Below are 26,130 nucleotides of genomic sequence, written 5' to 3'. Positions count from 1 at the left end.
TCGAAGAACAGCTAGTTTCATGCCTGTTGCTTGACTGGTCATGAATGTGTCCCTCGGACACTTAACAGTTGCTATAGCAACTATTGTGGTACAGATGGAGATAGTTTTCTTTCTCATTTGACTACCGTTTTATGCTTCGCATGATCGCTACTTTTAGAGAAATGTTTCACTTCAAGACATTTTTGCATGTTGTCTTTTTGATTAAATCAGACTTTGAACATCTTCATCCTGTAATTTAGAATAAATCGAGGTTAAAGTTTGTCGTCATGCATATTGTAGCTTCCTTTTGACTGCATAATATATCATGGCAAATCAGACATGCTTCCATCATACTGTGGGTTTTTATCTTGAAAGGGAAGCAGGAGTGGCAGGATTATTCATTAATAAGTGAGACACTTTTTGTCTGCATTTGTCTCCAACACCTCAGTTAGAGATATGGGCAATAAAAAGCCCCAGAAGTTCAAGCTGATTTTCAGTGCATAATCTGACTGACAGGCAGCTTTGAACTGTCTGTCATTTTGTTCAAGCGTTAAGCGCTGGCTCCCGATAATTGCCCCATGCTCACCAGCGACGAAGCAGCACCAGATTAGATGACAGCGGATATGCAGAGCAGGGATGAAAAGATGATGAAAGCAAGAAGAAAAGAGTTCTCTGAATGAGCGAAGCCATTTCCACTGCAAAGTGAGATAGTTTTCCTAAATTGGCATGAAAGTGAGCCATTCCCCAAATACAGGTGAAAGACTGTTATGGTAATGTTTGAGTTAAAAAAAAGAAGCCAGTGTGCAATGTGTACGTACCCAAGAGGTCTGATATTTTCCTCCATCGATTTCCTGCCAGAGATCGAGCTGCTGATGTGCATTGGGAAATTCTGAGTGCTGTGAGTGTTGTGAGTGTGTTGCTTTTTCATTGTCTTTCTAGAAGGTTGTGTGTGTGTCAGAAACAGACAGACCAAGACACATTAGCACAAAAAAGAATGAATGCTACAAATTTTGTGTCTTGTGTGTGCTGCAGTTCTGCTTCTAGCCAAACAATCAAATGTGATGGAGAAAAACACGAGTAAAATGACAGAGAGGAAAACAGCAAGAATAAACAGTAAACTATATCCTGTCAAACATACTTGTGTGCAGCCTCGTTTCTGTGTGTGTTGCTCCTTGTGGGCAAGTTGGCAGGTTTTGGGTGACAGTTTGGAGCTCTGTGTGTGTCACCAGCAATATCTGTCATAAAATGGACCAGGCATTCTGAAAGAATGCCAGGTGGCAGCTCACAACAGCAGTTGAGTGTGAATCAGGTCGAAGTTTTGGCCAGTTTTCATACACATTTCATTTTGTTTACTTTTGGAAGCAGCCCAAGGTATTTCCTAGAAATTAGCGAGCCTTAATAAACTTAGGATCAAAGAAATGTTTATGTGGTTTTAGGCCTCCTACGCAGTGATGAGCACTCACCTGAGAATAGCCAAGAATATAGTAATAAGACAATCTGATGGTGGAAACGAATCCCCAGACCTTATATAAAGTTTTGAGGAACCCACAATGTTCTTATCTCTCTCTCTTGTAATTTAGAGAAAAAATTGAAAAAGTCAGCTACTGTAGAAACATCTAAATCCAAAAACATTTGGATAGTGACTGCATTTTATTCATTTTTTGGTTCGGCATCACAGTATCTTCAAAATCCAGCAAAAGGCATTTGAACAGCAAATTAAGAGAGTTAATATCAGGGGTACAGCAAAATATATACAACATGTAGGAATTATATCAGTTATGCTATGTTTATACACCTTTTAATAAATCTGTGGAGAAAAACAGCCATGTTGCAGAAAATGTCACCTCTTTATCTTTTAAAAAACTCTTGGATTGTTTATTTTTTTTGTTCAGGCAATTAGATTTTTTTTCTTCCATCATTCTGGTTAAAGCTGATCTTAGTTTTATAGGATTACTGGATGTTGTTCTGTAATTCTGGCTTCATAAAGGTAGTTTCCATAAAAATTTAAGAATGTTTGACTTTGGCCAGTAGTGCAAATGTTTGCAAAAAGGGGGAAATTGTAATGTGATGTTCAGGCAAACTTTCAAGTTGTCTGGGCTCAAAAAACTATTGTTTTCTTTCTGGAAATTAAGTTGTTCTTTTAAACATTATTAAGGTTATGAGCAAATTATTGTGGCCACATTCAGTGGAAATTAAATTACATAAAAGTTTGCTCAATAAAATAAGAGAAAGAGAGATCCTAATAGGGTCACGCTTTTTATGCTTTAGAATAAACATTTCAAAGTTAAACTTTGGTTGGTTTAGTTTCCTTCATTTAGTGGAGCAATTCAGATAATTCACCAACAACCTATGATTCTTTGATGGCAGGGTTCTCCAGGTGAAAGAGGCGCCGCTGGTCCTGGAGGTCCCATTGGTCAGACAGGACGGAATGGCCCACAAGGACCTCCTGGCCCTGCTGGAGAAAAGGGAGCTCCTGTAAGTATTTCTTTTAATAATATTGTATTTTAGCTGGTTTTTGCCTCACTGAAGTTGTTTTTTGAACCTAAAGTTTTTATGGTGTTGTCAAAGAAATTGTGATTAATGTTATTTGTAGGGAGAGAAAGGTCCTGTGGGTCCAGCTGGCCGTGATGGCATTCAAGGTCCAGTAGGTCTTCCTGGTCCAGCTGGTCCTCAGGGTCCCCCTGGAGAGGACGGTGACAAGGTATAGAAAAATTGTATTACCTGCTTTATAAATATTCAGAATCTTTGCTACAGAAATTTCAGTTGGATGTGAAGAGTAACTCTTCAAGATTTTACACACACATGCATCTTAACTTTCATAACTTTTATTATCAATTTATCTAGATCAGAGCAAAACTACAAAGTTTTCTTTACAAAAAGTAAGATTGAAAGCTGTCAGTGATAAAAGATTCTTTCAGTCTTTTCATATTGCTTTACTCTACATTTTTACCATTCTTCAGTTCTATGACACATCTTAGCTCTATTAGTTTCATTTGCCTCAATTACATACCTTTTTATTTACTTAAAATTGTTATTATACAGTATGTTATCTTTTGTAAAATAGAACAATGTTTTTATGTAAACTACAGCACAATTTCACTGAAACTGCTAGTTCTTTTACACAAAATGGCCCACTCCCACAGATAATAAACCACAGATCTGCATTTTCACATTTGCAACCATCACACCTCGCCAATCCAAGTCACGTCTTCCATCAAGCCTCTTTGTCAATCATCGTGCCAATGAGGTGAGACAGGGAGCCAATCAATTAATTGAAAGCACTCACCCAAGGTCTTTCTGGGCCAATCAAATTAGAATCTCTTGAGAAATATTCACTGCCCAATCGTGATAAAGGTGACACTTGAAGATATTGGACTTAGGCTAAACATGGAAGGCAAGAGCTTTTAAAGATGTCCAGGAGAGATATGAGAGCTTGTGTGTGTTTGTGTGTGTGTGTTGGACCACAGGGTGAAGTTGGTGGACCTGGGCAGAAAGGAAGCAAAGGAGACAAGGGTGAATCTGTAAGTTGGTTTCTCCATCTTTTGATTTCATTTTTATGTTATTTTCATTTAAAGCAATTAGATCTAAATTATGGTCTAAGTTAATTAACCGAAGAACACTAATCTTGTCAAGGTAAATCAATATAAAATCCTATATTAAAATGGCTTATCTGAATTGCTCTTGCATGAAAGAGTCTGCAGCTTATAAAACAAAACTGAATAGGTTTTTATTTTAGCCTGAAACTCAGTGTGTTCTTCCCTTTCTTTTTTACATATTTGTAGTTTACATATGAGTTGTGTAAAAGTAATTAAAAGCTTTGTTTTAATTAAATTATTTTGATTAAATTGACATTTGTTTCAGAATACTGGGATCATGATTAGCTTCAGCATATAATTTTTTTTTTTACTATTTTCCATACCTGTATGCAAACAGGCAGACTGGATAACATTCTCATCTTTGCTTTCAGGGTCCACCGGGTCCAACTGGTCTCCAGGGTGTGGTTGGAGCTCCTGGTCCTGCTGTGAGTATCACTTTCTGAGCATATAATGTCAAAGTTTACCCCACAAGATACTAAAATATACACTTATTTGGCTTTAATGATTCACTATCAAGGATTTACTTCTCAGAAAGCTATTTAAAATAAGCTGCAGAAAACCAGCTGACATTGCTGGTACATAAGTATTTACTGCAATATGACTTTTTTTCTTCTTTTCAAGAAAGGTTTAAAGCTTTTACTTGGCAGATGGTAAATTTTTAATACATTCTTTATTTACAACCTTTTTGATGCCATAGAAATGTGCTGTTCTCCTAATGCTAGCCTCTGGCCACAGAAAAACAAGGAATTAGGTGATCGAGTTTGAAATGTTTTTTTTTTTTTTTTTCCAGTTAAGGCCTTGAAGATAGTGGAAGTGTTATTCAAATACTCACCAAAAAGTAGATTTTACCAAAATTGTGCAATGAATTTTGTTTAAATGCAATATGGGGATAACTTTGCCAAATATGTGCATCAAATGTTAACAGCATATTTTGTTTTTGTCTGGTTCATGGTGGAATTAATGTTTGAATAATCTGTTTAAATTGGAAATATTAAAAACCTTTGTAATGATTCTCAGTAGGAAATTCCTCTCGGCAAGCAGACATTAAGTCAGATTCCAATCAAGAAGAGTCACATTATGCAAGCGGTCTTTGTCTGAGGTCCAAAAAGTGTGGGTGGCAGTGTGGGCTCATTATAAAATCATCAACCTTTGCCATTTTAATGCTATACAATTTTAATATTTACCTTTACTTAATGCATTTTATATACAGAAAAAAAAAATTTGTTCCCCAATTAATCAACAATTATACTACAGCAATTTTGAGTTTAACTTGTAATCCATTATTTATAAAACCCGCCATCTACCAATGATTTTCATCCAATCATGGAAAAAGCACCAGCTGAATTTCACAGAACATCCTCTAATCATAAGGAAAAAGTCTCGTTTCTGCTGGAGCTGGCGACCTAAATGCAACTAACAACTCATTGCTAGAAATAATAAGGCCTTACCAGCTGCTCTAGTGAAAACCTACCATCTGCAGGGCTCTGTGGGGGCTGGAAAAGACCTGGTGAGATGAATTGCTGTAAGTAGGTAGTGCACACATGTTGAATAGCAAATTATTTAACAGTTGTTTATCCTGGTGAGTCAGTCTGTGCATTCATAAATTCATGACTGAATCCTGACTCATGTTGTGTTGTCTCAACATAATTAACCCCCATTTGATTACCAAGGCCTTAAAATAGACTTTAAGATTTGACTGTGTATACTATATGGCAAACTTCTAAAGCCAGGAAAAAATCTAAGTGTTCAAGGTGTAGAAGAATAATCTCAATTTCTTTTTTTTTCTCAAGCAAATATATTGTATATATGATTTAAAACTGGTCAGATAGGGGTGTAGGACTGATAGACAGTCTCCTACACACCAGATCCAAGATGTTCATCAACACTGTCAGTAATTACTTCATCATCTTCCACTTGAGAAGTTACATTTGTTATCATCCATAAAAGGCATGTATCCAAAAGTGTTCATTAAACATTAGATTTTGTAAAGAATAAGACTTATATTTTAGTATGAATCATAAACTGCGTGTCAGGAAACATGACAAGGTTGTTATAGTGTTTTAATTTATTAATAAATATAATCAAAGTGAGAGACAGAGAGACAAACAGACAGAAAGAAAAGCACAGAGACAGGCAGGGTAAGACCCACAGTGAGACAGAGAGAGACACACACAGAAATCGACAGAAAGACAGAGTCACAGAGACAAACGTATTACAATCATGCTCAGGTTGTAAACAGTAATGACTTTATTTAGTCAAACTGTTTGACTTTTTTATTAATAATGATTCAAGAAAGGCTCATAGCCTTCATAATGATTCAAATATGAAATAAAACTCAGCTGACAATTTCTTAAATATATATTCAGTATTTACCTCAATTGGATAATTTGACCAATGATAAGAATCAAGCAGCACATTTACAGCTTTACATTTGTTGGCCATAGCTGTCACACTCTTGCCTCCGTTTGGTGACAGTTCTTTTAAAGAAGCCTTTCCATCAAATAGTTTCAGAGGGAGCACTTGCATCATCCAAACAGGGCTGTGAGTTGTGCATGCTGTTTTACAATGGCTAACAAATTAGGAAACCGTTAAATCCAAGCACTATAACCTCAGACACAAATCTGTTTCCAATCTCCCCTGAGGAGATTAGATTTGTGACTTTGTTTGTTAAAGTGTCTCTAAGCTTAAATCCACCTTGTCTGTGACTTTTATTTTCAAAGCTATACTCATGTTACCCATAATCACCTAACATTTCCTTCTAAACTGTTCTGCATTCAGTACCAGTGCCTGAGGCTGCCTTCGTGTCCCAGGGCTCAGCTAGAACTCCTCAAGCACTTTCAAGTGCTGACACGTGTTTGAACTGAAAACTTCCAGTCTGTCAGCACTTCACTCTTTCCCCACAGTCTCTCTGTTCTATCCTCTGTAGCTCAGTGCACCTCTGACTTCACAGAAGTCAGCATCTTTCACATATACTGTTTATCATAACCCTGTGGCAGCACTGTACTGTATCCTACCTTTACTGATGAGAGTCTGTTAGGATATCTGTTTTCCTCAGGTGGCGCAGTAGAAGGGTGTTATTGGCTAAAGCTGTTGCCTCTGTGCATTATTCTGCAAATGATCAAATAGGCTTCACCGTGCAGCTAAACTTAATGCTGAACATGGCTTGTGTGTGCCCTTGAGATAGGTTTTTGACCTTTGCAGAATTGGCCTCTTAGAAAAAGTCTGCCCCATCACAAACTTTTGCAAGAATAAAAGGTTATAGAACATAAACGAAGTTGCCATAAAATGACCTTCAGGACAAAGGCATTTAGTAGGTTACATGTCCTTTCTGAACTCGTTTAAAAAGGTCTGTAGACCTACTTTCCACCCTGCAAGCTTGGACATACTCTCCAACCTTGAAAACGATTAAGACTAAAAATGGAGAAAACAAAATTCAAGTGTTTGAGGTGATGCATTTGTTGAAGGCACAGCTAATAAGATTTTTTTGAATCCTGACCTTTCATAGGGCAGTGATGGTGAACCCGGGCCGAGAGGACAGCAGGGTATGTTTGGCCAAAAAGGAGATGAAGGACCTCGAGGATTTCCAGGGCTTCCAGGACCCGTTGGACTGCAGGCAAGTCTCTATCAAATCTGCTGCTTCTAGACACACAATTGCATCTTTTATCTTTTATTTTGTAAACATATCACTTCTAAGTCACGCTGAACGTCACCCCGAGGGTATGCACACATAAGTTTTCTTTTGTCAGAGCTGTCTAAACTAGTTTGATTTCCTTCACACTCTTTAAACCTATAACTTTTCATCTCTCAGATTTACATTACATCAAAACAAAGCATATTTTATTAATGCAGCTTTGACTTCCAATAGCTCTTTGTTTAGCTCCTGGGTAAATAATGCTTTACCCCTTCAAGGACTTTCTCTGGTATAGACCATTTTAAAAATCTATAATGATTGCTAACATTTTGCATTTAGAGTTTTGCATTTATAGTGGAGGAGGGACAGTTTTTTGATTTTCAATTCAGATTCCGTTATTATCATGCAGTAAACGGAACTATCCAGCAGTGCGCTCAGGCTTAAATAAGACTGCCACCTGTTTTTGATACTTTAGGCAAAGTCTAGTTAAAATTTATATTTTCCAGATATTTGTTCAATATAACAAGTACGACATTGGCTACAGTGTTAATTTCCAAAAGGATCTGATCCATCACAGGGTTTGCATGTTAGAGATAATGGAGGACAGTGATCTGAGGGCTTTCATCAATAACAGATTCTTTTTTTTTCCAACTCCACACACATTGATCTGTGTCTCTTTTATTTTTAATGGTAGCAGTTCATTGATGTCTCTTGTGATCATCGGAAAAACATTGTCACATTGAATCATTTACAAATGAAAGCACGATAGAATAGCTATGATATTCATTCTCCTCGGTTCAGTCCTCTTAGGGCTTTTGCAGATATATTCCATGCTGGGTCTGGTAGGACCTATAAGGTTTTGCTTTATCTAATGACATTAGGAGCTTTGTGATTGTTGACTTTGTTTGAGCTTTGTGGAATAAGGTTCTACTCATGGTAGCTTGTTTATATGTGTAGTGCTTCTGCAATCGTAATAATACTTGTCTGTAATAAAAAGAATAACACTAAATATGACTGTGGAGCGTGGACGTGTGCAATACTGCAAATTTGTTATCAATCTAATGCTAAGTTATATTAAAGTAACCACATCCTGTTTATAAAAGCAGCTTGTGGGTTGTCATGCATGGGAGTAGGTTTTCCATGATTTATGAGATGAATGAGTCATCAGCTAAATGTTCCTGAACACCTATTGAGTTTATCATTTTTTCCTTCATTTCTAATTTTATTTAGGTAATTGTATGAATGTTAAAACCAGGCTTAAATTTAGGAATGGTTTTAGGCAAAGATTTCACTTATTGTTTGCCGTAATGAATTATATTTAAAACAAAAGCAACACATTGACTGAGAAAGAGAAAAACTAAAGCAGCAGAACTGATTCCATCACCCACGCATCACAAATAACAGAACAGATGTTGGTATTGACACTATTGATATCCGAATCAATTTAACGGCCTCTAATGGAAGGGGTAGAATGCATAAGTTGAAGGGTTATAAAATTACGGTAGTCTATAGGATTTCTGTTTAATGTGCAAAGAATTGAATTATGAGTTTTTTAAAGGTCCAAAGACAGATAATTTAATTATGTGGACATTAAGTGCCAATTGTTGAAAGAAAAATTGCTTTAGCAGAAGCTGTGATACATCACTTAGAAAGAATGTAAAATGTCAAACAGTGCTTTTACCGTATTTTAGCAGTTAACAAACTGGTCTCTTTAATGACTATGAATGACTATGTTTTACTTTGATTAACAGTGTAATTTAGGTTACTGCTTTGCTGCTCTACTTTCTTTTCTATCCACAAAATGAAACCTGTAAAAAAAAAATTAAAAAAAAGAGTAGAAGGTCAGTGCACTGACTCACTAAAGCCCATAGGCTGAAGATGAGGAAACTTCCTTTAGTGGCCATGAATAAAGAAGAGGCGCACTTTGGATATCTCAAAGTCAATTATCCAAAGACCCACTATGGATGAAATTAGAGCAAAGCTCCGCTGGTCAATAGGGCTAGATAACGTTGTTATTAAGTGCAATTGGCTTTTAATTGGGCATAATGCACTCTATCTCCTCGCTTTTAATTATTTTTGGTTAAGCTGCCCTTCAATACATGGCAGCAGCTGCCACAAGCTCAGCTTTTCAGTGCAATTATCTGTAGCATTAATGATTTTTGACCAGGGGGAATGGATGGCTTCAGTCTAAAATCCTTCCATCAATCTGGGCCGTGTTTATTGTGGAGTATTCAAGTCTTTGCTGTGTGAATGAATTCTTTAGAGTTGGAGGTTAAGATGAGGACACGGAGGAGAGTAAATATCACACTTGCTCTCATTAAGCTGTCTTTACAATTCAAAGCCAGCATGGAAAATAAAGTGGAACATTTATTGGTTTCTTCTAACATGAGTTCAAGGCAGCTTTTGTGTGTTTAATTGGTATTTGTTAATTTAAATCTTAACGTGCCTTTTCTTTTCCTAATTTTCTTTGTTGTGCATGCATTTAGGGCTTACAGGTCTAATATGGATCAACACTGTTTCTTCTATTATACATGACAAGCTTTATAAATAAAACAAGTTAATTTATATTCCAATTCCTACAACCCTCATGCTTACAACCTTCATGACAGAAGTCCCAGTCTGGGCCTGATATTTATTGGCTTTCCCTATCATTGCAAAGGTGCTCTAAATCAACAAAATGGGCTGAAACTGCACACATGTTATTCCAGTGATGGATATTCCCATCATTTTGGCTTTGCAGTAATGCATTGCTGTTGCTTTTCATACAACTATTGATTATGCATGCTCCATTATTGTAGTTAATCTAACAGAACACACAATAACTACAATTAAGCAGAAAGACAATAACCTACAATAGCAAGTGACACGTTCTTCATTTTTGTTACTGATGCACCTTTCCGAGGTGTACTCAAACTCTTTTAGTCAAGCATGACTGATTACAAAAGCTGCATATTATGCACAGCCTCCATCATTCCACACCGGTGTGAACATAGATGGATGGAGTTTCCACCCTGTAATTTACACAGGCTGATTACACCCAAGCCTCCCATACCCTTTAATTACAATAGGTGTCCTTTTGACTAATTGTGTGTTTATACTCAGGGGTTCTGCTGGTATTAATGCACTCTTTTTGCATTCTCAAACCCACTATTCAAAATGTGTCATCTGGAAGCACCTGGTAATGAGCAGCAGAAATGTTTGTATGTTCTTTTCTGTGGATTTTCTAATGTGGAGCTTTGTCTCAGGTGCTGACTCATATGACCCTTTTTTTTGTTTTCCTGTGTGCTTAACAAAATGTGTCCTCCTTACAGGGTTTGCCTGGCCCTCCTGGTGAGAAGGGAGAAAATGGAGATGTTGGACAAATGGTGAGTGCAGCTCAATCTGCAGCTTCTCTTTGTTAGAGATGCACTTCATCTTCAGGTGCAGCTCGACTCAATGGGATGCTGTGCTGATTGTTTTAAAGCTTTGACTGATGCTTGAGTTTGTCAACTCCACAAGCATTATGGCTTTGGTTTTTATTTGTGGAAAATGTGCTGATATACACTTTACAAATTGTTAATACTTTACAAGATCTGTTTGTTACAGAGGGAACTATTGTATGAAGGTTTCACTTGGTAGAAAAATATATTAGCACTTAAGCAAAGTATGCACAGCCAAAAAGCAGTCTGCATTTGTGTTTTTTTTATTTAACATGTTTTACACATACTTTGCCATTGGTCCATTATGTAGATTGAGCAATCTTTAAATGTTCCACACTAAACTCTGACCTAAAGAGATCATTACTTAACCTATGTAAAACCAAGTATTACAGAGGCTCAGTAGCTACATACAACATCGTCTGCAGAGAAGTTTTTGTACACCATTACAGCTGGACTTGATATAACTTCTGCACAAAGATGCAATAATTTTAGTTATAAATTAGTGGGTCTGACATGTGTACCAATGCTACTGGAAACATTTACTGTCATTTTTCCTTACTAAAGTTATTTAAATATAATCTGTTTACAGTTTTATCTAAATAATACAAAATTTCTCTTGTAATTTTTACGAATAACCTATGACAGATAGCCAAGAAAAGTAGTAAAACATAATGTGACACAGTATTATGAATTTTCTTCATGATAGGGTCCACCAGGTCCTCCTGGTCCCAGAGGTCCACAAGGCCCCAGTGGAGCTGATGTAAGTTTGTGTTCACTTTGGTTTTTGGGTTTGCAGTAATCATACTCACCAATTTCAAAATTAAAGCTTAAAATGATTTCATTCAAATAATATACTATGATTTGTGCTTTTGTGATTTCTCTCCAGGGTGCACAAGGTCCTCCTGGAGGTATTGGTTCAGCAGGAGCTGTTGGTGAGAAGGTATGAGGCAGGAAACTGGAGGCTGTTGTTGCATTATTAATATATATTTATTTAAAGATGCCACAAACACCAAGGTGACAGCTGATACAAGAATGAGTTAGTTGACAGTGCTGGGTTGGTAATATACCTTTTCACTGTGATTTCACAGGGAGAAACTGGTGAGGCTGGTAACCCGGGTCCACCTGGAGAGCCTGGTATTGGAGTAAGTTTAATATTTCATGAAACTGTTGAAAAAAATCTGACTTGGGACTATTTTTCGAAGTATATATTTATTACGTAGTTGTTGTTTCTTTGTCTGTTTTTGGAGGCCTTATCACCATCAAACACTGATGGTGGGAATGTCTCACCGCATGAGGATTTCCAGTTTAAGTTAGTTTTTTGCTTCAATGCCCAATGATTTTGTGTTCCCCTGCAAAAGTGTCCATAGTTTTTACTTTCAACTTGTACAAATGTTATTTTAATTTTAGTTGTGAAAATCTGAGTTCTGTTCAGCTGTATTGATCCTGTGCAGAGCAGTAGCTACTGCTTCCTCAGGACCAGGTATTCCTCAACTTAGTCATGGCTGTAAGACTTTTTGTATCTGAGTCAGTCAGATTGTATTGATGTACCCATCTGCTTCCTCATATCCGTTTACAGTGATATATAGACCCAGTGTTGCACATCAAATCCAGGTCAATATTTAAGGTGCCATGCTGGCATTGACTAGAGAAGTGCTCAGCTCTAATGGGCCAACTAATGAATGTGGACTTGCAACTATGCTTCAGCTGCTGCACTCAGTCAGAACCGATGCTTTAAGAACCTGTTTCTGCTTCTAGGATTAAAAGATGCTTAAATGTTTGGTGGTATCGTGTTTATTTTCATTTAAAACTGTGCAGCAGATGTTTCTAAATTTAAGGTTTAGTTTTTATGTCAGTTTATTTTTCCTGTTTAGGTTATTTTTGCACCTGTATCTGTCATTTTTGATGCTGGGGTCAGATATAATAACACACTTGTCTGCTGCTGTAATACCATTAAAATTTCAAAGTGATGTGGATGGCTCTTATGTGGCTGTTCTGACGACATGACTTCAATAATTTTTTTTTCCCTCAGGGCCCTCGAGGAGAAACTGGTGAGAAGGGAGAAACAGGCCCACCTGGAGCTGCTGGACCCGCTGGTGCTAGAGGACCCCCTGGAGATGATGGTCCCAAGGGTAACCCTGTATGTTGGCCGCACTCAAACACACACAGAGCAATGACTAATGCATCATTAGAGCTGTCAGCAGCACCATAACTGTCATATTTCTCAGTTGAGCTGTTGTTGATGGTGGCAAACATGTAAGTCAGTTGTATCAGTGTCTCGATGTGTCTGCAGGGTCCGGTCGGCTTCCCTGGAGATCCTGGTCCCCCTGGTGAGCCTGGTACTGGTGTAAGTGCTGAATTTATACATCAATTATTTGCTTTTTGTTCAGAACAACAGCAATTAATTGTGCATCACAGTAATTATATTTACAAATCAATTTTAAATCGATTGTTTCATAGTATAATGTTTTTTCTGTGTTGTTGCTTACTTAAGTCTGCCATGTCTGGCAAACATGTGGTTTGTTTAGGGTCTTGATGGTCTACCTGGTGATAAAGGAGACGATGGAGAGGCTGGACAACCAGTAAGTCTAACTTGATCAGAGTATTTTTCTAAGTAGCCAAAAAATATATAATTTATTTCTCGCTAAAATTGTGGAAAATATTTAAAAGAAGTGACGTTTTTTGTGTAATATTCAGAATGATTAGCTTTTTCCGTAATCTTTTTTTTTCTAGTATTTATTAAACATTTCAGATCTAAATACAAAGTAATTTTGAATTGAGCTTCTAGCCTAGTCATTTAATACAGCTTTTTATTTGTCACGTGTCAAATTCCTTCTGTGAAATAAAATGTCATGTTTTCCCAGATGACAGAGATGTCTTATTATGTAACATTGCTCCATTTTGTCTGAAGTAGAGTTAAGTGTGTTTTATCTGCTCTAATTTAGGGCCCTCCAGGTCCATCTGGTGAAGCTGGAGTACCAGGACCTCCTGGAAAAAGGGTGAGTACTTCTCAAAGTGATGCATTCAATGATACTTCTGTTCAACTTGTGAGATGGCCTCTAATTTTAAAGGGCTCTTAACCAGCCCCAAGCTACTTCGTTACCTTTTGATCCATATTTATGATCATATGCTTTAATTTTAGATTGATTTTCATCCATTTTCCATGATATTAATTAAATTGGGACAAATTAATCCTTTAGTGTAAAAAATAATTGCAGAAAAACATAATGTAAGAAAATAATGACATTTTGAAAGTCAGTAATAAATCATAATATAGGACTAAAGCTGCTGCTAATATCAAGAAATTAACTTTTTTTTTTTTAGTGGTGCCCAATGCTGTTTCTATACTGTAGATCATGTTTGATGATAAAGTATTTACTTTTGTACTTTACTCTCTTAAAGAATTTGTGAGCATAAGGACATTAGTTTACAGTGATGTGGCTTGATTCGAAATACAAGCCAGGATGACTGATTATATGTTTTAAAGGGTTTGTTGAGTAAGGACTTTTTTCCACCCAGAATTTGTATTCCTTGTAGTAGTGACAGTGTCTACAGAACAAATTTGGCCCCAGCTCCCTGTCCATATTAATCGAATTTGCAGTATAATATTTCACCCTTCACCAAGGTAATTCTGGCTTAGTCTCTTTCACAATATCTCCCTAAAAATGTCTCTGGTTTGGTGTTCATGGCTGCATGTAACTCCTACTACATTAGCAAACAGTCATGCTTTGGTGCACACACACAACCCTGCATACTCATAATTGCCAAGGTTCATAACCAACATTGAAGACTTGTGGCTTTTGTTTGGTCAGTCTATGATTTTAATGCCATGTGTTATCGCACTTACAAGATTTTGACCTGAGCATGTTTGGTGAAAGAACTGATGTATCGTTATCATAATATATATAGATTGTAGGATGATTTGCTTTGCATTGATGCTGAGTGGCCTCACAAAACCCAATTTTTCTCAAGTTCAGGACTTAATGTTTGGTATTCATTTAAGCTTGCTGCTGTTTATCAGAAAATCTTAGTTAAATAATTCTTTGAAATAGGTGAAGATTTTACCCATAGTTGTTCATTTCAACTACAGAAAAATCTAACAGTGTTTGGTTGATGTTCCTCACAGGGACCTGTTGGACAAGCAGGTCAGGAGGGCAGACAAGGAGAAAAGGGATCCAAGGTAAGTCTCTGTAACTTTAAGTTTAGAAATTACCATCAACGTTAAACATGGCTCTTTCTGGGCTTAAGTTTGAATTACTTGTGAAGCAAGAAAAATCTGTTATTTTAATTTTAGCTCATTATTTTAGCTGCCCAACCTGCAGTAACACTACTTTTGTTTTCTCTTACTTCGGAGTGTTGCTTTTGAAACACAAGATTTGAATATTTATCAGAAAATGCTCTAAAAATTCCTCAAAAAGGTAATCTTTCAAAATGGGGGAAAAATGTCACAGATCTCCAGGGACACACACGTTCAACTCTTTACCCTTAATATCCTCTTTAAACAGCCTATATTTTAGGAAAATAGGCAAACTAGTCACACATAAAATGCAATAAGGTCCCCTGACAGTCAACGTATTTCGCAGCTTTCTAAAAATCTGTAACATTGTGGTGTTTTCACAATCAAGGAGCATTAAAGAGGAAAAATCTCTTTAAGCTGTAAAGACAGTTTGACTCTAAATCAGATACTTCAGAGATATGCACAGTCTGAAAACGTGGCAGACGTCAAACAAAGTCTCATTCTTTCTTTTGTTGTTCTTATATTTCTCCTCTTCACATGCGCCCACTCATATACAGACACCGCACGCACACTCTATCCAGATTTAGGTAAAGGATTAGAGTTGATTTGACAGAGACAAGACAAAGCCTGCGTGATGATTCGAGACTGTCAAATCTAGGCCTAATTGCTTGTCAGAATGGTTTAATGCCTGCCTTCTATCATCCCGGTCAATATTATGTCTGTGAAGCTTCAGTACATAAAACATGCTGTTTCAGCTCAGAGAAAATGGATGAGAACTGAAAACATCTGATTGGTTTAAATGTTGCAAACCCTCAAATCCTTTCACTCTTAGCCTTTGTGACATGACACACATGACACATATAGAACAATATATTTGATGGAAAATATTTTGGTTAAGTTGGTCCCTGGTACAAAAGCAGAGCTGACAATAATTTAATACATAAAAAAATACATGTTTTTGTTGGTGTGTTTTAAAGAGTTTCCTTTAGATCTACATGCACTTATCCTCCCAGATTTATTGAAAACCAACTGAAGAATTTTTCAGTATTGAGTTTAACTGTAAACCTCATTTGGCCCTGAAAATTTTAAATATCATTTAGCCCAGTCAGTTTAATTCTAACAGATTAATTGTATAAAAAACAACTGAAAATATGTAAAACACACAACCCAAAAAAGATAGATCATTAAAAAATCCCAGAGAACACTATCCAAGGTTTTAACACTGATTGAAAAAGGTTGACTCATTTTGTCTGAATGTTTAAAAACATGTCAGTTACTAATTCTTTCAGTCGCTGCTATACGAACATTTCTATATAACATCTTAAATGTAAATTAAGACATCTACTAAACATACCATTAAACACAATTTTGCAGTTTAGGTGTCATTTAGATATCTATTCAACTCTAAAAGGCTTACTGGGAAAGTAAATACATACTTTGTGTTTGTTTCAGGGAGAAGCTGGAGCAGAGGGGCCTGTTGGAAAAACTGGACCTTTGGGACCTCAGGGCCCCCCTGGAAAAGCTGGAGCTGAGGGTCTTCGTGGCATCCCTGGACCTGTTGTGAGTTTAAAAAAAGAAAAAAGTAGTTTTATTCAAGTAAAAAGTATGTCAGTGACATTTAAACTTGCAACTACATTTATTTATGGAATAATATATACCATAACTATGACATATAATAATGTTTCTTATTTTAAGGGTGAGCAAGGACTTCCAGGTGCTTCTGGCCAAGATGGTCCTCCTGGACCTATTGTAAGTTATTTCCTCCATCTACTTAAATTCTCTGTTTAATGAACACTTTACATTTCTGTGACTCTGTTGTTCTAAATGTTTGATAGTGTTTTACTGCAAACCTGAAATCTTTTCAAAAGCATTTTGTTTTTCATATGTTTTAGACTGATGACCTGCTTTACCTGATTTTTGCAGCTCTTTAAAATACATAAAAACAGTTGCATTAATTGCGGTGTTAATAGTAAGCTGTTATTATAAAATATGTGAATTTGTTTTAGTTTTAACTCTATTTGACATACTGATTTTTTTTTTTTCCCCCTCAGGGACCTCCTGGACTTCCTGGCATGAAAGGTGACTCGGGATCTAAAGGAGAGAAGGTAAGACTTTTTATTAGGATGCTAATCTAAAATTGCTTCATAGTGTATTTCTCATATCTGCCTATATACGTTATCTGAAGCTCCCAAAGCAAGCAAACATCTAGGCCTATGCACTCTTTGTTCACTCTCTCCCAGTGAGATGAAAAAAGGTTTGACTGAGTTTTTCACTCAGTGATTTAATGCACTGAATTAATATGTATAAGTCCAGTGATATTGCCTTTGTAATGGACATTGGTTTATTGCCAGCATGCAGCAGTCAGAAGCAGATGATCATAACTCTGTTCAATAGCAGGTGCAGAAACAGACCACGATTGCTTAATATGACAACCATAATAAACATACTAATTATTTATAGGCAAAAATAAAACCCTGGTTATAGGTTTTTTTCTGTCTAAACACTTTCTATAAATTTGCAGGTGAATTTGCATATTTATTTCCCTTTCAGAAATGATTTTTGTTTTCTTCAGGTGACAAATGATCAGAAAATAAACTTTAATTGCTGTAAGAAAAAAAGACTGTGAAAAGCGGATAGTTAAATAACTAATGAATTGCTTCCTGTTGTGCCTCAGGGTCATCCTGGTCTCATTGGTCTGATTGGACCTCCTGGTGAACCTGGAGAGAAAGGAGACCGAGGTCTTCCTGGACCTCAAGGTTCTGGCGGTGGCAAGGGAGATCCTGTGGGTATCCTGCAGTATAAAACAAATGTTTCATTCATTTAGGTTGTTTTTACATTCCTATCACAAGCTGTCTAATTTCCTCTTTTGTGTCTCATAAGGGCAATGGAGGAGCACAAGGTCCTCTCGGCCCTCCTGGTCCTCCTGGACTTCCTGTAAGTTCCAGCTGTTGTTGAATATTTGTACTTTGGTCGTATGGCTTTTGTTCATCTTTTAACGTTACCCCATTTGTCATCAGGGTTCCCAAGGACAGAAAGGATCTAAGGGATCAGTTGTAAGTTGTAAATTCTGTACAATTTCAGTATTTTTAATAATTTAACATGCCACTTGATGTTTAAGAGAAATATTTTCTTTTTTTCATTTTTAACATGCTCATACTTTTTTCTGTTAGGGTACACCCGGTCAGAAGGGAGACCCTGGACTGATTGGGCCACCTGGACCACCTGTAAGCTCCATATTCAACTTGTTCACTGTAAACTAAACATATTTAGGCTTTAAACATTCTGGTAAAAAAAATAATCAAATTGAATTCTCTCACTGTGATGTGGCAGTTTTTTTCTTGACAAAACAAAGTACTTTACATTATTGATGGTAATGCAAATCATAAACTGATCTTTAACCTTTGTGCTACAGGGTCCACCTGGCGATATGATCCAGCCACTTCCTATCCAACATTCTGGCAAAAAGAGCAGGCGACAGGCTGACATGCAGGGAGATGCGGCACTGGCAGACTATGGCGCAGATGCCATGGGCATGGAGGATATGGAGGACGTCTTTGGATCTCTCAACAACCTCAAACAGGACATTGAGCGTATGAAATTCCCCATGGGCACTCAAGACAATCCTGCTCGGACCTGCAACGACCTGCACCTCAGCCAGCCTGACTTCCCAGATGGTACAATGGAGAGAATTAAAGTAGTGGCATGAATTATCAATATTAGAATACATTTCAGGAATAGTAAATCAGTTGATTATTTTTTTGTTGTTTGGTTCAGGAGGTCAGAAAAGGTGAACATTACAGGAAAAAAAAAAAACTTTCAACAGAGTTAAAACTGTTTTATATGTCTGCTTTGGTAGAGTTTCATGGATCTGTTTGTCTCCCAGGTGAATACTGGATCGATCCAAACCAGGGCTGCATTGGAGACGCCATCAAAGTGTTTTGTAACTTCACAGCAGGTGGAGAAACATGCATTTACCCAGACAAGAAATCCACAGGAGTAAGTAATGCTGTTTAATGACATAAGGAAACAAACCACTGTGACAATTTAAAGCAGCCATGCTGCAATGTTTGGATGAAATAACCGATGATCTGCTTTGATGAGAAAACCACAGGGTTGAGGTTATTCAATAAGATTAGAAATAATACTTACGGGATGGTTTTGGAACGTTGCCATGTTGAATCTCTGTCAATAACTTGATATATGTTGTAGGTTAGAATGTCCAACTGGCCCAAGGAGTCTCCAGGTTCTTGGTTCAGTGAATTCAAACGAGGAAAAATTGTGAGTCAACCCACACGACTTTCTTTAATAACTACCAAACGACATTTGCACGCATTTTAGATCAAGTTTGTCAATTTTGGCTCATCACCACAACTTATTTACATATCTCTCTATCATACTCCATCTAAGTTTTACATCCTTCCTTTTCTTATTTTTATGTTCCTCTCATTCTCTCTCTCTCTCTTCCTTATTTTTAACTGGCTCCACTCTTCCTCTTCTCTCCCCTTTTTTCTCTCCATCTGCCCTCAGTTGAACTATGTTGATGTAGCAGAGAACACCGTCAGCGCAGTGCAGATGACCTTCCTGAAGCTGCTGAGCTCCTCGGCTCGGCAGAACTTCACCTACAATTGCCATCAGTCTGTGGCCTGGTACGACAGAAAGGCTGACACCTACGACAAGGCGCTGCGCTTCCTGGGCTCCAATGATGAGGAGATGTCTTACGACAATAATGTTTTTATCAAGCCACTGATGGACAGCTGCTCGGTAAGCACGCTTTGTTTCCCAATTTTCAAACTCTAAACACCAAGAAATTCCACTAATCCTTGAAAATATGTAAATGTTGTAGAGAAAAGTCAGAAAGAGTTTATATTGGACACAACAAGAACAATGTAATCAAGCATCAGGACACTCAATGCTGTTGCTCCGGTCTAAGAAATGTCCAAGCATGAAATGAGTATTATGAAATAATATAAACTGTTTTTGGGTAAACAAAAGTACATTATCTAATTTTAAAAAACAGAATCCTGTAAATCCCTTAAAGGAAAAATATGGTGCAACATTGTGTGAATACGTCGTTATGTACATGCAAATTTGTATAACGTAGATTGTTTTAAATACAATTCAGATTATTTAAATGTAATCAAACTTTGATCATCAAGCTTTTTAAAGCATCTAATCAAAGCAGCCAGTTATTAAACCTAAATAGGTCACTCCTAAATGTACAGAAGAATCAAAAAGCAGAACAGCAATCAAGTCATGACGGGTTGGAAGGTACTTAATGATGGATTTATAAGAGATCTGTTTGTTTGGCCTGTAGTTGCTGCAGAGTTCTTATGATTCATTAGACTATTGTTAGTGAAAATAACATACTTCCAAAAGTATGTTTTGTGTTTAGTTTATTCTTTTAGCTTTGTGTACTTTTGTATAATGTACAAAAGGTTTTACATTTTAGTTTAGATCTCTTTTTTGTACTTTATGTAAAGCAAAATTGCTGAAAAGATTTTAAGGTGATACAAAAAATGTCACATTTATTATTCTAAAAAGTCAAACTTAGGGAATTTTGTTGAGTGAATGATTATGTGATGATGTCTTAATTAATTATTCAGTAATTTGAGCACAATAAAAACACAAGACAAGATGTCTTTCTTGATGACGGGGAAATAATTTAGTGCTTACAAGAATTTCTACCAGTTTTTTCTTCTAGTAAGAAAGTGCTGAATCTGTTAAACGGATTTGTTGTTTTATTTTTAATATTAAAAAATGAGTGTTATTGAGTTTACCTAAGTTTTGTAAAACATTCTTACAATGTATTTAGATCACTTAGCATTTCTTTTCTCCGTTTTCTGTCTTTCCAGCTGAAGCAGGGTTATTCAAGGACTGTGTTGGAGATTAACACTCCCCGCATTGATCAGTTACCCATTATTGACGTCATGTTCAATGACTTTGGGGGAACCAACCAGAGGTTTGGCTTCGAGATCGGCTCTGTGTGTTTCCTCGGCTAGACACGCCCCTGTGCCCCCGCTGAAGGACAGGGTCGAAGGGTATGTAGTAACACCAACACACAGAGAGAAATCTGATGACCATCAGCCTTTCTCTCTGTGAAGCAAAGAATGAATCTGGGAGAAACCAAGAAGGAGAAGAGCGCTCTGAGGCCCTGTCATAAAAGCGCAAACCAGGGGAACCTACTCCTCGCCCTTGTAGGGCCAGAATCACATGACTTTAACTTGTAATGGGAGTGACATCAGGAAAAGGACATTTGATGCTGTGGTGGACAGTGGCACACTTTTAGCATCGAAGAGAGGGTCCACTCACCCCACACCCCACTCCTCCCTCGTCGTTCCCTCCCCCCACCACGTCTCCCTCTCTGGATGCTCCAGGTGATGCTCTGAACACAACCACAGAGGTGCTTTTGTGCAGAATCACAAAACACTCAAGGTGCTACAAACAGTGCTTTTTGATAAAACTGTAATTATTTGAATTTTGTACTTTTGTACATGACTGTTCCTCTTCGATTTCACTCTAAAACATGCATGTGCCTCTTAAGGTTTGAATAAATATTTGGTTAACTATGATGGAATAAATTTTATGAAGATATTTAATGTATCTTAGGAAAACATTTAATGAGAACTGTTTTATTGAAAACATCTTTGACATTAATTTGAGAAAAGCCTCAATTTGTAAGTATAAATCAATCGCCTTGTAAATAATATAACTTTCATTATTTACTGTCATGAACTTCAACAGAATTAGGACGAGAAACCTTAATCAAAACCTTGTGTGTTTTGTTATGATAAATCAGTTCATATTACCTGTAGGAAATGGAGCCATAATAAAATAAGATAGTAATATAAATAATCTAAGGGCTTATTGTTTTACCTCATGATAATGACATGATAGTTTAAAACACCATGTTCATTTACTATTTTTTTGTGGTTAAAATTTGTCCTGTTTTTCTAAAATCTTAATGAGGCCCTGTGGATATTTTTCTTTGTAATGATGAACAAAATGTTTTTAATGTGCCTTAAATTGTTCACTCAAAACTATTAAAACTGGGTTCTGAAAAACCTTTGGTGGAATGTTTGTATTGTTGGCTGTTTCGGGTCAGAAACAAGTTATGCCCTTTATGTGATTCTGTGGTGCCTGATACTTTTTACCATCCTCGGTCGCAATAATAGAAAGTAGATTTGAGATTCTTAGTGTTTTGGTTCATTTAACAGCTTTTTCTCTCTGACTCAGATTTGATTCTTTTAAAATCAAAATCTGTTTGCGTTTCCACTTTTTTCACTTAAAGCCATGGTAGCCAAATACTTGAGCTCTGCTTTTGATCCTGTGTAATTATCAGTATGTTTACAAGCTATGTACAAATGAAATAAATCTTTGGTGCTTTGCCAAGTGCACATTGGGATCATTTGCATTCACTTGCAGATAAATTGCATGACAGGAAACTGTGTTCATGGAAACAATGTATTACGCTGGAGTGCACTTTTTCCACAATGCATGATGAGGTCTCAGACATGGAATGACAGGACTCCTCGGGGTGTTATGGCTTCCTAATTGCACCTCAGGCCCTTTTGCGAAATGTTATCAAACCTGTTAATCAGTGGTCTCCAACTTTTATAATCAAAAGAGACATTTATGAGGCAAAATAAAATTTGTCCTACTTGAAGAATAAAAAAAAGGAAAAACACTACTTATTGTTAAGTTTTTTACAAATATGACATGTAAAAATTTGCTTATTACATTCTGAAATTAAAAAAATTAAAATAAGCTGTTGACATTTACCAGTATTTTTAGTTTTCGGACAAAAGAAAAGACCAAACTGTTACAAAAATTATGGAGGTCTATGTGGTCCTAAACATATATTTGAGAAGAAATTATTAAGTGCCCCACTTTAAAATAAAGCATTTATTTGTATCCCACTTAATTATTTGAGTAAACATAAAATAAAGACAGTTTGGGGGATATTTAATTATGACACCTTTTTTCTTGTAACAATTACAGATACCTGCAATTAATTAAACCTTTAATAATTTTTTTTTTTTTCACAAAGAAGCCTTTATTTTTTTTTCAGAATGATTTGCCATATTTTTTGCAGAACTCCTTATTGCAATGACTTGCAACATGTAAATATTTTCGTTAGACACTTTGTCTTTTTTTTCCTCAACAACTCGATGTAAATGTGTTTTTAATGTTTGATTTTATATCGTAGGTCGCTCGGTGGTCAGTGCTGCGGTCTTATAATCCTGAGGCTGCAGGTTTGAGACCAGGTTGCAGAAAGCCATCCAGCATAAAGCAATTGCCAAATCTTTCATGTGACTTTGCTCATTGTGGCATCCCCTGAAGAAACGAAAGAGAAACCTCCAACTGTTCGGCAAAAGTTCAATTTATGAAGTTGTAAACTGCCTAAAAAACAAAATTATTATAAAAATTAGTATTATTAGTATTAGTATATTAGTATAAAAAAATATTCTAGGGCTGCTACAATTAGTTGCTGTTGTGGTTATAAATATTCATTTCTATGTTATTTTGGGTCAAAGCAGAGGAACCAAAGAGCTGCATGTGGCCCCAAAGCCCCAGATTGCAAATTCCTTGTTAAACAATAAACTTGTACTTGTTTGACAAATTATATTTCAATCAGGCCATTGTTCAAAGATTCCCAAGTAGCAAGGTGAACTGGTCAGAGTGTGGTAAATTCTTGCTGAATTTTATTTAGGATTGCTGTTTTTAAGAGTATTTATGTTGATTTTTTGTGAGTTTGGGCTCAATAAGCCAGACTTGAATCAACTCACACCATATTTATTTTTGACCAGAGTTCCGGGTGCCAGGCCAATTATTTTTCCCGGTCTTGCTGGATTTGGGCCATTATAGAAAAACTCCAACATGGGCTGAGGCTGCCTGTCAAGGACCTGCAGCAAAAAAAATAACAATTTTACCTTAACACTCCTTGTGAGTTTATGAAATCTACAGTTACTTCAATTTAAGACATAATCATTATGAAAACATTCACTTTTTTGCCGCCACACCAATCAGTTCTCATGCATTCATCAAACAGCACGCTGTTGTTAGAGTCATCCATAAAGAAAGAAAGGAGAAGTCATGTCTTGATCTCTATTCGAAACTGTGTCTGAAATGCATGCAAGGATTGCATGAAGCATAATTAACAGCCTAATCCTCATAATGTTGACATGATAATGACTCACAGCTTTTATCTGCACCGCTCAAGTGTCCACAAAAAATGCAAATAGACAGTAATTACCTTTTCTTTCCAGGGAGTTTGCGGTTTTGGCAGGGGTTTGAAAGTGTGTGGAAAATGAAGCATGCCATTTATCGGACATTTTTCACAGAAAAAAAAATATGTCAGAAAAGCAATAACGACTCCCATCACAGGAAAAATAGAAAAAGAAAGCACCCGAGTTGTTATTGAAGTTTCTCATTAGCATCTTAATACAATTTTGCACAATTTCAAGTTTAAATTATGAGGGTTTTTTTCAGTGATCAAGTGGCAAACACATTGTCATTCTTACATTATGCTCATTATTTGACATATCTGCAACCAGGAAATTATTTGGGTCTGCAGCTCCACACTAAAACAGTTTCTAGATGTTTCTGACCACTGTCTGCCTGCTTGACAATGTCACTGACACCCGCAAGGCATCTTTGTCATGAGAACCTCACAGACATGCCACGGCTGGCTTTGTATACTGTAATAGAGGGTTATTACTGTGTCAAAAGCAGCAGCATACTGTTGCCAGCCTTTGTGTTTGTGTCCCCTCGGTGAATGTCAAGCTGTCAGGACACATCTGGTAGCAGACTCACAATATTTTACATTAGCACACAATAATTTACATTTTTTTGCAGTGATTTGTCAACTTTTCTTGCAGATCTCCATAAAAACACAGCTGTAGAGCATCATATACTGATATATATACATATTTCTGCAACACAGCTCAATTTCAATCAACATTTTTTTACTGGCTTTTCTTTAAAAAGTTTGTTGTCTTGGCTGCTTCATTCCAAACTGTTTTCATTCTGTTGTGTGAATCATTACATCCGTTAGTGGAGCTCTGTACTTCTCAAACCTAAAAGCTGTCGTCGTGTTTTGGTCAGTGATAGCACATGTGGCAATGAGTAATCAAGTTTGTGCGCCTAATGTTTTGCTCGAGCTGTCAGGTGATTATCACTTTTTTTTTTTTCTTAGATGAAAGCAGAACTGCTCCTTCGTTTTTAAAGGCAGTGCATGTTCTGTTCAAAATTTTAAAGACCAAATTGAAAAAAATCGATTTACCTTTTCGAATTGGTGAGTTGAGAGGGTGAGGTGTTTACTCCAAACGAATGCACTTTTAAATTCCTGCCAAAGGCGGACAGCAGCTGATCTGTTCAGTGGCTAACACTGAAACACTAGGGCTGCTAAATTTGTTTTTTTAAAGATTTTTTTATTTTTTTTTATTTTGATCAATTATTGTTACACATTTTCTCCACCTCTGAGTCTTTCCAGGGCATGAACAGCCTGACCCCATCACAGCATGACTTCAGCCAGAGGAGAAGAAGATTTTCTCTTTGTTTGAAAACTAACATCAGTTGAGACACAATTCTTTTTTTTTCTTCTTAGTTGCTTCTTAATGAGAAAAAAACACAACTTACAAACACATAAAGCCAGACATAGAAGACTGTCTTTTTAAAGTGTTGCACTCTTCAGCACCATAAGTGGAAAAGGAACTTTATTAGACCAATGTTTCAGCATCAAGACCATTCTCTAAATCAGTAAAATATTCATGATAGTAGGCAGCTTATAAAGGTCAACACTCTATACACACACCTGTTGGTGATTAAGCTTATCATGTCCTCCCATTAGGCTAAAAAAGACCCTGTCTAAGCCCAATTAAAGTCAGACAAACAAGCCACAGAAAATCTAAACAATATACATGTTACAAAGCATAATAGAAACACTGTCAGCAGCACATTTTGTTAAAATTTTTCTTCTCTAAGATATATGGGGATTGAGAAACTTAGACGTTAACTTAGACATTTTACTCTCCAGGAGAAAACATTGTTTTGTTCACAGTTTTTTAAAAAAAAACTCCCCCATCTCTTGCTCTCGTTATAGATTTTGATTTGATTTTTTTATACATATAATACCAACTAGATATTTCAGTTGAAAATATTTATGATATTCAATAAGAAATGCTGGAGGTAGACACCAGCTCCCCCGTGACCCGGAAAGAAAAAAGCAGATAAAGAAAATGGTTGGATGGACTGATGGATGAATAGTATTTT

General features: G+C 36.6%; 1 protein-coding gene across 1 annotated transcript in view; it reads left to right on the top strand.

Moving 5' to 3' along the window:
• Positions 1-22,253, top strand: part of LOC108232908 (collagen alpha-1(XI) chain-like) — a 71,379-nt gene extending 49,126 nt beyond the window's left edge. The window contains exons 42-67 of the mRNA XM_017411029.3: positions 2,347-2,454; positions 2,573-2,680; positions 3,447-3,500; positions 3,947-4,000; positions 7,081-7,188; positions 10,518-10,571; positions 11,332-11,385; positions 11,512-11,565; positions 11,714-11,767; positions 12,655-12,762; positions 12,916-12,969; positions 13,151-13,204; positions 13,568-13,621; positions 14,749-14,802; positions 16,312-16,419; positions 16,555-16,608; positions 16,911-16,964; positions 17,534-17,641; positions 17,740-17,793; positions 17,877-17,912; positions 18,030-18,083; positions 18,272-18,533; positions 18,743-18,855; positions 19,069-19,137; positions 19,387-19,620; positions 20,712-22,253. Coding sequence (XP_017266518.1) covers positions 2,347-2,454; positions 2,573-2,680; positions 3,447-3,500; positions 3,947-4,000; positions 7,081-7,188; positions 10,518-10,571; positions 11,332-11,385; positions 11,512-11,565; positions 11,714-11,767; positions 12,655-12,762; positions 12,916-12,969; positions 13,151-13,204; positions 13,568-13,621; positions 14,749-14,802; positions 16,312-16,419; positions 16,555-16,608; positions 16,911-16,964; positions 17,534-17,641; positions 17,740-17,793; positions 17,877-17,912; positions 18,030-18,083; positions 18,272-18,533; positions 18,743-18,855; positions 19,069-19,137; positions 19,387-19,620; positions 20,712-20,858 — 2,265 coding nt within the window. The 3' untranslated portion in view covers positions 20,859-22,253. The remainder of the gene's footprint in view (positions 1-2,346; positions 2,455-2,572; positions 2,681-3,446; positions 3,501-3,946; positions 4,001-7,080; positions 7,189-10,517; positions 10,572-11,331; positions 11,386-11,511; positions 11,566-11,713; positions 11,768-12,654; positions 12,763-12,915; positions 12,970-13,150; positions 13,205-13,567; positions 13,622-14,748; positions 14,803-16,311; positions 16,420-16,554; positions 16,609-16,910; positions 16,965-17,533; positions 17,642-17,739; positions 17,794-17,876; positions 17,913-18,029; positions 18,084-18,271; positions 18,534-18,742; positions 18,856-19,068; positions 19,138-19,386; positions 19,621-20,711) is intronic.
• Positions 22,254-26,130: the final 3,877 nt, after the last annotated feature.

Source organism: Kryptolebias marmoratus, linkage group LG20 (assembly GCF_001649575.2).
Source record: "Kryptolebias marmoratus isolate JLee-2015 linkage group LG20, ASM164957v2, whole genome shotgun sequence".
In the NCBI taxonomy this organism is placed as follows: Eukaryota; Metazoa; Chordata; class Actinopteri; order Cyprinodontiformes; family Rivulidae; genus Kryptolebias; species Kryptolebias marmoratus.
Note: the sequence above shows the minus strand (reverse complement) of the source record. Positions and strands in the feature narration are given on the sequence as shown.